This window comes from Bos indicus x Bos taurus, chromosome 11 (genome assembly GCF_003369695.1).
Source record: "Bos indicus x Bos taurus breed Angus x Brahman F1 hybrid chromosome 11, Bos_hybrid_MaternalHap_v2.0, whole genome shotgun sequence".
NCBI lineage: Eukaryota > Metazoa > Chordata > Mammalia > Artiodactyla > Bovidae > Bos > Bos indicus x Bos taurus.
In genome coordinates this window covers 2206041-2217178 of record NC_040086.1, presented here as the reverse complement: position 1 = coordinate 2217178, position 11138 = coordinate 2206041, and the positions used below count along the sequence as shown (strand labels likewise).

Below are 11138 nucleotides of genomic sequence, written 5' to 3'. Positions count from 1 at the left end.
CTAGGCTAGAGATGGTACGTGTGCCTGTTTATCAGCATGGCTGCCTCATGACCTGTGGGTCTCTGAGTAGTGAGCCAGGCCGCTGACACCAGGCTGGGATTTCCTGATGGCCACTGTGGGTCAGAGGAGGTGATGTGCTCTGCACTGCGAGACCCGCCCAGCTCGCAGAGGCTGCTGTCATGAGCCTCCATCAACAGGCGGCTTTTGATCTTGGATGCTGGGTTCTCTGCACAGGGCGGTGGGGCTGGTTAATCCTGATGCCTCACGGGGAAGACTGCTTACTCTCTTTTGGTGGTGATCAGGGACAAGGCTGTCCTTGTCCTGTCGTCCCCAAGAAGATGCCTGTCAGTAGAGTCCGGGCCCCAGGCCAGCTCTGGGCCCAGGCCTGTCCCCTGAGCCCCACACTGGCCTGATGATCCAGTCATGGTCTGGTCCCCGGAGCCCCAGCATGGAGGGTGTGACATGTGTGGGACCTGGGGTGTCAACCAGGGCCCAGGGGGCTACCCGCCACCTCTCACGGCCTGCGACTTGTTCACCAGTCCCCGACCACATAGCTCTGTGGGCTCATTCATCAGTCTATTCACTCACCCAACACACATCTGTTGTATTTGGGGGCCAGGCAGGCTCCGTTATAGGCACTGGGAATAATATAGGGAACAGGCAGGTTTTCTATTCTCACAGAGTTTATTTGGGGATGGGGAGAGGAATGGACAGTGAACAGGCAAATGAAGCATCTGGGGTTGATAAGTGATGGAAGAGGGAGCGTTTGTGGATGGCATTTCACCTGAATGGCAGGACGCTGCTATCCTGGGGCCATCTGGGGAAAGAACAGCCAGTACAAAGGCCCTGAGGCAGGAAGGAGCAAGGTGTGTCAGGCCAGCGTGTGTGGAGAGAGGTGTGTGTGGGGGAGGTAAGGAGGAGGCAGGCAAGGGCCTGCTCAGTCATGGAGGGATGGTTTATTCCAAGAGCAACAGGGGCCCCTGCTGGGAGTTTCTAAGGAGAGGTGTGACAAGACCTGATCTAAAATTTTAAAAAGTCATTCAGAGGCTTCTCTGGTGTCTCAGTGGTAAAGAATCCACCTGCCAACACAGGAGACACAGGTTCGATCCCTGGTCTGGGAAGATCCCACAAGCCGCGGAGCAGCTAAGCGTGTGCGCCACAGCTAAGCCGTGCTCCACAGCAAGAGAAGCCGCTGCAGTGAGAAGCCCGAGCACCGCAACTAGAGAAAGCCCACATGCAACAGCGAAGACTCAGAGCAGCCCCAAATAGACAAAATTATATTAAAAGAGTTATTCTGGATGTGCCTTGAAAAGCGAGTTGGAATCGGGCAGAACAGCTGGTAGCCCCTGCAGCCGCGCGAGTGAGAGTGAGGGGATGATGGGAAAGGGCGAAAGTGGGTGCTCTGGAGTGCGTTTTGGAGGTTGAAATAACCACACCTGCCGCTGGATGAGCAGGGGATGAAGGCGTCTCAGCCTTGAGAACTGAGGGGAGAGAGTTCAGGGCAAATAGGTGTTTTAAGTCGGGGGCTGTGCTGTGCTTAGTCATTCAGTCGCGTCTTTGCAACCCTGTGGATTGTAGCCCTCCAGGCTCCTCTGTCCATGAAATTCTTCAGGCAAGAAATACTGGAATGGGTTGCCATGCCCTCCTCCTGGGGATCTTCCCAACCCAGGGATCGAACCCAGGTCTCCCGCATTGCAGGTGGATTCTTTACCAGCTGAGCCACCAGGTAAGTTGGGGGCTCCTGGATGTCAAATGGGTGGGTCAGGAAGTGCGTGGGCTGAGTGAGCCTAAAGTTCAGGGCAGGGCACGTACTTTGGAGAGTGGTTAGCATCCAGGTGAAATTCCCCAAGAAGAGTTCAGGCGCAGAAGGAAAGGATCCCAGGACTGAACCAGTGCTGAATCGCTCCCTGCAGTTTCTCAGTCTTGGTCCTGCAGCATTTTCTGACTGATGAGTCTTCGCTGGGGAGAGGGGGCTGGGCTGGACCTTGTGTGGTGTTTTGATAGCATATTTGGCCACTACCCGCTAGAAGCCAGTAGCAACCTCCTGCCTCCTGTGGTGAGTCAAAAATGTCTCCAGACGTTGCCCAACGTCCCTGGGAAGGGGCAAAAACCAGTCTTAGTGGGAATCTCTGATTTGGGGTTTGGGAAAGGGAAAGGAAGCTGAGGAGGAGTGGCCTGTTAGGAGGGAGCAGGGCCTGTGGAGTGGCCCCGGGGAAGAGTCTGTCGTATAAAATGCGGCTGAGAAACTGCCTGGGACCAGGACACAGACGCGAGCCTGGCCCTTGGCGATGCGGAGGCATGAGTGACGCCCAGGAGTGGGCTCAGTGGAGGGCGAAGGGAGAACGTGAGGGGCTAGAGACAGGGACCAGGCAGACAAGAATGTGGAGGCTGCAGGGGCTTCCCAGATGATCCTGTGGTGAAGAACCCGCCTGCCAATGCAGGAGGGGTAAGGGACGCGGGTTCAATCCCTGGGTCAGGAAGATCCCCTGGAGGAGGGCATGGCAACCCACTCTGGTATTCTTGCCTGGAGAATCCATCCTACGGACAGAGGGGCCTGGTGGGCTACAGTCCATGGGGTCGCAAAAGAGTTGGACATGACCAAAGTGACTTAGCACACACATGCATGCACACAGAGGGTGTGGAGAGCTTCCTAAAAGTGCAGGGAGTGACAGCTGGTGAAGGGATAATCAACAGAGCAGAGCCCCAGGGGACACGAGAGGACTCGAGGTCCAGGGTGTATGCAGAGGACCTGCCCCAAGAGCCGAGACGCGGCTTGGAGGCAGGTGTGCGGGGAATGCGTGCCTGTGGGTTGGCTTCCCTTTTCTCTTAAGTAGAAGGCAAAGCCACAGCTTGCGAGGAGGGCGCAGGCAGGAAGAGGAGCAGGAGACAGACGCCGACTCTGAGGCGTGGGGAAGTGAGCACACTGGGAACATCTGGAGATCTGTGGTCACGAATCTAAAGCGAAGCCAGCCGACAATTGAGCGCTTTGCTCTGGAAAAAGCAGCCGCTTGGTCAAAGGCAGGGTGGATGGTTTAGGTTTGACCAGGGTTGGGGTTTTGTCGGGTGAGGTATGATGGGGGGAGAGAGGATGGCCGACTGACATCACAGAGGGCACGCTCAGGGGTCTGGGGAGGTGGGGAGGCTGGGTGGTACAGGGTGGTCTGGGGGCAAGGTCCCTGGGGATTTGAAAGGCTGGGGCTTCTGGGGAAAGCTGGGGGTGGGTGCAGCCTGGCTGGGGATCGTCCCCATGGGCTCTCGGGGTAGGAAGTGCAGCAGCTTGAGCTGCTGGCGTCCTGGCCCAGGAGACAGTGGGGCCAGTCTTGCCCTTCAGACCTGGAGAAGTGGTTCCAGGGCTTTCAGCTAACATGGTGCATCTCCTGCTGTCCTCTCACGGCCAGGATAGGACAACTGTCTCCCCTTTCTTGGAAAAGATGCTACTAGGTCACCTTTCCACCATGGCCCCTCTTTTCAAGGACATCCCTGGGGGTTCCTTCATTTGGGCACCACCTGTCTGAAAAAAGCTTATGTGTATTTCATCTGCTGAGGCCTACTGCCATTACCCTTCACTTTTCAACAATCTGGGCCAGGTACTGCGGACCGAGGAGGGATGTCTGCTCTGATGAAAGAGGTGGTACAACAGGCCCTCAGACCCCATTGTGGTATAGCCTCTGGACGTGAGAGTGGCACCAAGGGAGGAGAGGTGGTGAGGGGTGAACTCCTTGAGAAGAGAGTAGGGCTCCGCCAAGCACAGAAAGAAAGGTGAGGAGGGTGTTTCTGGCAGAGCAAACAGTCCTGGAAAGGACTGGCGATGCGGGCGCTCAGGGCGCATCCAGGGACCAGTATGTAGCCTGGTGTGGGACAGAAGGTGGACCAGAGCCTGTCTCTGCCTCGGCCTCCCCCTCACACGTGGCTGGGAGTAACAGCAGCAGCTACTGCTGGCTGGCTGCAGGTCTGGGACTGAGCTCTGCCAGCCCTGGTGGAGCAGGATGATACTGGTAGGTCAGAGCTAGTTTGGGAAGGGCGGGAGGAAGCCCTACTGCGGCCTGAGGCTCTGATTCACAAACGGCTCAGCAGAGCAGGCAGCTGGGGAAGGGGTGTGTGTAGGGGAGAAAGAGATGGCAGAGAGCAGCAGGGAGTTGAGTTATGTAACAGCCCCCACTGCCCCGAGAGCCAGCTGCTGGTCTTGGGGCTGGGTGGGGCTGGGGGACGGCAGCGGGTGACACAGAGCCTGGGTGTTGGCTGAGCCTCGTGGGTTCCTGTGGGTTCTTTCTGGCTGTCCTCAACCAAGGGTGGTACCCAGCAGGGCCCAGGGATAGGTGGATGTGGAGCTGCCTCTACAGGGAAGGCCCAGCTGAGAATCAGCATGCGGAGGGTGGGGCAGGATGGGATTGAGGAGCCCTGGCCTCAGTTCTGCAGAGTCCTGGAGGCGTGGCCTTTCAAGGAAAACAGGCCAGCAGACAAAAAGCTGCTGTGAGTTGCAGTGTCTGGGAAGATACCTACTGGCCTCCCAGCCTGACAGTGGTTGGAGAGGATGAGAAGTGGTCCTTCCCAAAGCCTATTTGGGTCACCAGAGTGCCCAGATTCCCTGCCGTGGGACAGAGAGCATGGGGCAGGGACCAGGGGGATAGGCAGGAATTTGCTCAAGTGGCTGATTCCCAGGCTCCAATGGCCACCTGTCTGTCTTTCCTCAGCGAAGGGTCTGATGACACCTCCCCATCCCTGGTGACCCTGGGGTGGAAGCCCAGCAAGTGGAAGGATGCATTCACGACACCTGTCTTTGGAGGGGACCAGGGAGGCTGGCTGCCTCTCCAACCGAGCCTAGGTAGCACCTTCCCCACCAGGCTGTGGGCACTCACATCTAACAGAGGAGCTGGCAGGAGGCAGGGAGAGCCCAGGATCAAGGGAGAGCCCCCTCAGTCCTGCCCTGTGTTGGGGGCTAGGGGCGGGTACCACCTCTTCTGAACCTGGCTGGGGGTGAGACACTGGGGCACCTTGAGGCCACACTCCCTGCTCCCATGAAGATGGAGCAGGCATGTTGGATCAAGGCCGTGTCGTCAGAGGAGCCCTACTTTCAGAAGCAGATTGATGCTTATTTATAGGGAGGATGCCACGTATGGCTATGGGCTAGATATATGAGGGCTGGGTCTAGGCTGGGGTTATAGCATTAAAGGCTCTGGAAACAGTGAAAAAATGCCCTTGAAGCTCCCCAGGCTGGCACTGCAATGGCCACAGGGAGTGTGGGTAGGAGGAGGGTACATGGGGAGTCCTTGTCCTTTGAAGCACTTTGAGGCCAGAAGGCAGTCAGGGTGGGGTATGTGCTTAATCAGGCTTCCCTGGTGGCTCAGATGGTGAAGAATCTGCCTGCAATGCAGGAGACCTGTGTTCGATCCCTGGGTCGGGAAGATCCTCTGGAAAAGGGAATGGCAATCCATTCTAGTCTTGCCTGGGAAATCCCATGGACAGAGGAGCCTGGCAGGCTACAGCCCATGGGGTCACAGAGTCAGACAGGACTGAGTGTGCTTAATTGGAAGTTTCTTCTTACCCCAGATGTACTTTCCAGGGCCACTTCAAGAGGGGTGTGCAGCATGCATGGGGCGGGCGCCATCAGCAAGATTGGAGCAGGGAGGGGGTCACTGCACAGCTCTTCCCTTGCAAGCTGCCCCCAAACCCTACATTTTCTCTGAAATGAAAGTTACTTGCTCAGTCAAGTCTGACTCTTTGCACCCTCATGGACTGTAGCCCACCAGTTCCTCTGTCCATAGAATTCTCCAGGCAAGAACACTGGAGTGGGTTGCCATGCCCTCCTCCAGGGGATCTTCCTGACCCGGAGATGGAACCCTGGGTCTTCTGCATTGCAGGCAGATTCTCTACTGTCTGAGAAATTGTGTCAAAAGACCCTGCCTTTGACTAGATCTCCTCGCTCTGCACCAGGCGACATCCTCTTCCTACTGGTCAGGAGGTCGGAGTTTGCAACTGCCCGACACCGCCCGCCCCCCTCAACCGCCTTTCCCCGCCCGAGTCTCAGGTGTTGCCGAGACTTGAGTCCAAGGCCAGTTTTTTCTTACCTCTTTGCCCTTAATAGGGGAAACTGAGGCATCTGCAGGAGAAACAGGAAAGCTGAAGTCGGCAATCCCAGGCTCTGAGCACTTGCTTGACCCTCGGCTTGGGAGCCTTCTCAGCGACCCCAAGACGCTGTGAGGGTTCGGGTCCCCGGTGGCCGAGGACAAGCTCGCAGGCGGGCGGCGGCAGGGGGCGCTCGCTACCTTGTCACGCGCTCCTCCTCGGGGTCCGCAGGCCCGACGGAGTCCAGTCGGGGCGGGAAAGCATTTGGGGAAGGGTCTGCCCACTCGCCTCACGCCCTCCGCTCGGCTTCTGGCCTGTCGGGCTCCGGGGAGCGCGTGTGGTTTATGATGCTCCAGAGCCCCGACACACCCACCCACCCTCTCCTTGGGGCTCTTGGGCAGCGGGAAGGGGAGATCTACTTGCGGCCACCCCCCCCCCAGACCGGAGGGGTCGGCCCTAGCCGCGCAATCCGCAGGAGACACATCCAGCCTCGTGCCCGCGGACCTTCCAGCGCCGCGTCCCGGCTCCTTTGGTGCACCGACCCTTCCACTTCTGCCAGCATCCTTCCCTCGGTCCGGAAGATCCCAGACGCCGGCCTCTCTGACCTGCCGCAGAGTGGAGGCTGGGAGGAAAAGGGTAGGGGCGCCAGAGAGGAGGCCAGGGGCGCGGGGAGGCTGCGGCCCGCGCGCCCCCCAGCGAGGCGCACCTTCCACCCACCCTGGGTCCCCCTCCCACCCCCCGCCCCGCCTCCCTTCCTCCTCCCGCTCCCGCCTCCAGTCTCCTCCCTCCTCCAGCCGCGCTTGCTCTCCTCCCCACTCCCCGGCCTCGGCGTGCTGCCTGCAGGCGCGGCTCCGGGTTACAGGAGCTCTGGGAGCGGATCTGCCTCCGCGCCTCCTCCGAACCGGCTGCGCACCCCCTGCCCGGCTGGCCGGGCCCCGCGCCCCAGCGTGAGTCCAGCAGCCTCCCCGCGTCAGGGCGCAACTTTCCCCTGGTTCCCGGCGGGGCGGGGACCTCAGAGGGACAACTTGGTAAACTTCTCTGGGGCGGACGGCAGGGGCGCCGGACGCCGGTACACCGGGATGTAGGAGGGCCGTGGCCGGCCCCGGGGCGTCCCCCGACCCCTTTCGGCCTGGCCATGGGGCTCCAGCGCCTTTAGCACCGCCAGGGGGGCGACCCCTCGTCCAGCCGACCTGGGTGGGACAGCGCCGTCGCCGGCTGTGCGCGCGCTGGGGCGAGCAGCGCCCGCTCTGGCCGCGTCCGGCCCCGCCATGGACCACCAGGAGCCCTACTCGGTGCAGGCCACTGCGGCCATCGCGGCGGTCATCACCTTCCTTATCCTCTTCACCATCTTCGGCAACGCGCTGGTCATCTTGGCTGTGCTGACCAGCCGCTCGCTGCGCGCCCCGCAGAACCTGTTCCTAGTGTCGCTGGCCGCCGCCGACATCCTGGTTGCCACGCTCATCATCCCTTTCTCGCTGGCCAACGAGTTGCTGGGCTACTGGTACTTCTGGCGCACCTGGTGCGAGGTGTACCTGGCGCTCGACGTGCTCTTCTGCACCTCCTCCATCGTGCACCTGTGTGCCATCAGCCTGGACCGCTACTGGGCGGTGAGCCGGGCCCTGGAGTACAACTCCAAGCGCACCCCGCGCCGCATCAAGTTCATCATCCTCATCGTATGGCTCATCGCAGCGGTTATCTCGCTGCCGCCCCTCATCTACAAGGGCGACCAGGGTCCCCAGCCCCTGGCCCGCCCTCAGTGCAAGCTCAACCAAGAGGCCTGGTACATTCTTGCCTCCAGCATTGGATCTTTCTTTGCACCCTGCCTTATCATGATCCTGGTCTACCTGCGCATCTACCTGATTGCCAAGCGCAGCCACTGCAGAGGCCCCAGGGCCAAAGGGGGGCCTGGGGAGAGGGAGTCTAAGCAGCCACACCCTGCCCCTGGGGAAGTTTCAGACTCAGCCAAACTGCCAACCTTGGCCTCTCAACTGGCCACTCCTGGAGAGGCCAACGGATGCTCCCAACCTCGCCCAGGGGAGAAGGGTGACGGGGAGACCCCTGAAGCCCCTGGCACTCCTGCCTTGCCACCCAGCTGGCCTGCCATCCCCAAGTCAGGCCAGGGTCAGAAGGAAGGGGTCTGTGGTTCATCTCCGGAGGAGGAGGCAGAAGAGGAGGAAGAAGAGGGTTGTGAGCCGCAGGCCTTGCCGGCGTCTCCTGCCTCAGCTTGCAGCCCGCCCCTGCAGCAGCCACAGGGTTCCCGGGTGCTGGCAACCCTGCGTGGCCAGGTGCTCCTGGGCAGGGGCACAGGCACCGCGGGGGCGCAGTGGTGGCGGCGGCGGACGCAGCTGAGCCGAGAGAAGAGGTTCACCTTCGTGCTGGCTGTGGTCATCGGCGTCTTCGTGCTCTGCTGGTTCCCTTTCTTCTTCAGCTACAGCCTGGGTGCCATCTGCCCGCAGCACTGCAAGGTGCCCCACGGCCTCTTCCAGTTCTTCTTTTGGATCGGCTACTGCAATAGCTCGCTGAACCCCGTCATCTACACTGTCTTCAACCAGGACTTTCGCCGTGCCTTCCGGAGGATCCTGTGCCGCGAGTGGACCCAGACAGCCTGGTGAGCCCGCCAGCCTGCTGCCTGTGTGGGGTGGTGCCAGGTGGTGCCCGGGTCACCCTGCTTCACCCTGTCTTAGGTGGCCACCTCCCTGGGCTTTCTGGTCCCTTCCCGGTCCTGAAGCCTCATCCTGGGGACCCCCTGGGAGGGTCAGGGGGTCTATCTGAAGGCTCCCCTTGCAGGCTACAGTCCATGGGGTCAAGAAGAGTCGGACACGACTGAGCGACTAACCCATACACACACACACACACACACACACACACACTTGCTGGCTTGGCTGTGGGGGGCCATCTTCTCCACCCACTGCCTGTACAAGGGCAGATGGACGAGGCTTGGCCCATCCTGAACGTAGCTGAATGTTCTGGGCTCCCCTCCCAGAACCAGAGACCCCTGCCAACCACTGGTGGGCTTCCCTCCCCTGAGAATCCCGTGTCTTCTGGTTGACCACTTGCGGTGTTTTCTTTCTTTCTCTTCTTCCCCTGGAAAACAGCAGGAAGCCAGCCTTCCACTTTTTCCGGGAGGGCCTGCTGCGGAGGAAGCAGCAGAAATGACGACAGGCACCCACGTTGGGTGCGCAGGTCCCGATGAGGCCCTGGGTGGGGGTGTACGGGCTGACACTGTCTTTGGGCCCTTCTTCACCTTCGTCCTGCTTTTGGGTTTGTAACTCCTTTAAAGACCAGAGTCTCGGATCGTTTTCCTCACTCGGCGCCCCTCTGGAAGGCAGGTGGGTGTGTGGATGCCTCGGTGGGGTGGTCTGGAGGCCTGGCCTCCTCCTCGACGGGAGGGCCCTGATCACTAGCGTTCACCCCCTGCAAAAACTGGGGTGACAATAGCTTGCCGCCTACTTGCCGCCGGGAGACGAAAGGCATGGCTGAAAGCGTTGAGCTCCATGGGGGTAACGCATTAGAGAACCAGAAAATGTGATTATTCAGTGATACAAAAATCCCCCTTTTCTGTGTTTACCACTGCCTGTCTTCCTGTAGACTTTTGTTCTGTGCCTGGGGTGTGAATTCCTACCCCAAACTGGAAGTGGGGAGTGGCAGACAGAACCACAGTTTCAGTTCGAGGATTTCTTTGAGAATGTGTTCTTATGCCTGCAAAGATTTGAGTTATTATGCTGCATGACAACTTCCCAACATTTCACCTGCAACACCAAGAGGGTTTTCATTGGATTGGACCCCCCTCCCCCACAACGGGGGAGAAATCTTTTGTCATCAAGCTGGTGAATGTTTCCCCAAGATCTCTAAAGATACCCACTGCAAGGGAATGGGGTGAGATGAGAGTGTGTGACGGAGTGCTGGGGCTGGAGCAGGTGGGTAGGGGCCCGTGGACTCCTAGGGGGCTCCCACTGGAGTCCCCAGGCTGGGCTCCAAGCCCCACGTGGGCCCCTGTGATGCATAGCTGACCCTGCCCCTGGTGGGTACCGTCTGCCCATCTCAGACCCAGCCGTGTTGCTCCACCCCACTGCGGGGGCTCCAGGGGCCTCTCCCTCTTGGTCTCCTCTCCCATCCCTCCTGGAACAACTGGGAGCACTGGGAAGATGTTTCCCAGCCTTCCCCATGGGTATGCGTGGCTCACCATTAAGCCAGTGAGCATCTTATCTTGGGGGCTGGGCTGAGCAGCACAGGCACTGATGGGCCTGGCTGGATCTGGAGGGATGTTGGGGGAATTTTCTGGGGTGGAGAGAACGGAGGGGACCAGAGTCGCTCCTGGGGCAGGAGGCCATCCAGCTCATTCCCTGGTCTCAGCGTGAGGCTGGGCCTGGCCTGGGGGCAGGGCCAGGGAGGCTGGGCCTGGGAGGGGCTGACTTGTGTCACCTGCTGACTAGGCTCACGTGTGCCCCCCGCGGGACCACTGCTGATGTTGCTGGTGTCCCCTTGTGATATGCAGGTTTTATTTTTTTTAAAGTCTGAGCTATTTTATCAATAAAGGATATTTTGTAATAAGCAAGCTGTGTCCTCTTTGCCCAAAGACGACCGATAGTAGTTATTTCTCAGCTACCTGTGTAGCAGATTCCGGCACAGGGGCCCTCCCAGGGCCAGTTGCCTTTTCCACCTCTGGGTGTGGCTGGCTGGTCCCCACCCACCTGCCTGAGTTTGTCCACTCAGCTTCCCTCATTCATCATTACAAGTCAGTGGGGGTGAGAGTCGCCAGGGGAGTTTGAGACTGGCTGCCTGGGAAGGAAGGGAGGGAAGGCTTCCAGAGGAGGTGACCTTTGGGCAGGGCCTTGGGTGAAGAGCAGGAGTACACCAAGAAGGAAGACAGGAGGGTGTTTTGGGCAGGAGACCAGCACATGGGGGCTGACACCACCCACACAGAATGGGAGGAACACGGGGAGGGAGGGAGGGAAAGAAGGTCACTCAAAGGAAGGTTTGAAGCTGCTGCCTTCACCCTATGCCTAAGGAAAGACTGAAGGCAAAAGGAGAAGAGGGTGGCAGAGGATGAGATTGGATGGCATCACCGACTCAAT

At 59.6% G+C, this 11138-nt stretch overlaps 2 protein-coding genes across 2 annotated transcripts; one reads left to right on the top strand and one right to left on the bottom strand.

Annotated features, from left to right (window-relative positions):
• Positions 1-665: 665 nt before the first annotated feature.
• LOC113900680 (collagen alpha-2(I) chain-like) lies at positions 666-7333 on the bottom strand. The gene is made up of 4 exons (XM_027554370.1): positions 7129-7333; positions 6066-6844; positions 1813-2093; positions 666-817 (listed from the first exon to the last, which is right to left on the bottom strand). Exons 1-3 carry the CDS (start codon positions 7331-7333, stop codon positions 1857-1859), a joined length of 1221 nt encoding a protein of 406 aa, XP_027410171.1. The 3' UTR covers positions 666-817; positions 1813-1856.
• On the top strand, positions 6844-10615 carry ADRA2B (adrenoceptor alpha 2B). The gene has a single exon (XM_027554561.1). It carries the CDS (start codon positions 7332-7334, stop codon positions 8673-8675), a length of 1344 nt encoding a protein of 447 aa, XP_027410362.1. The 5' UTR covers positions 6844-7331; the 3' UTR covers positions 8676-10615.
• The last annotated feature ends 523 nt before the right edge of the window (positions 10616-11138 follow it).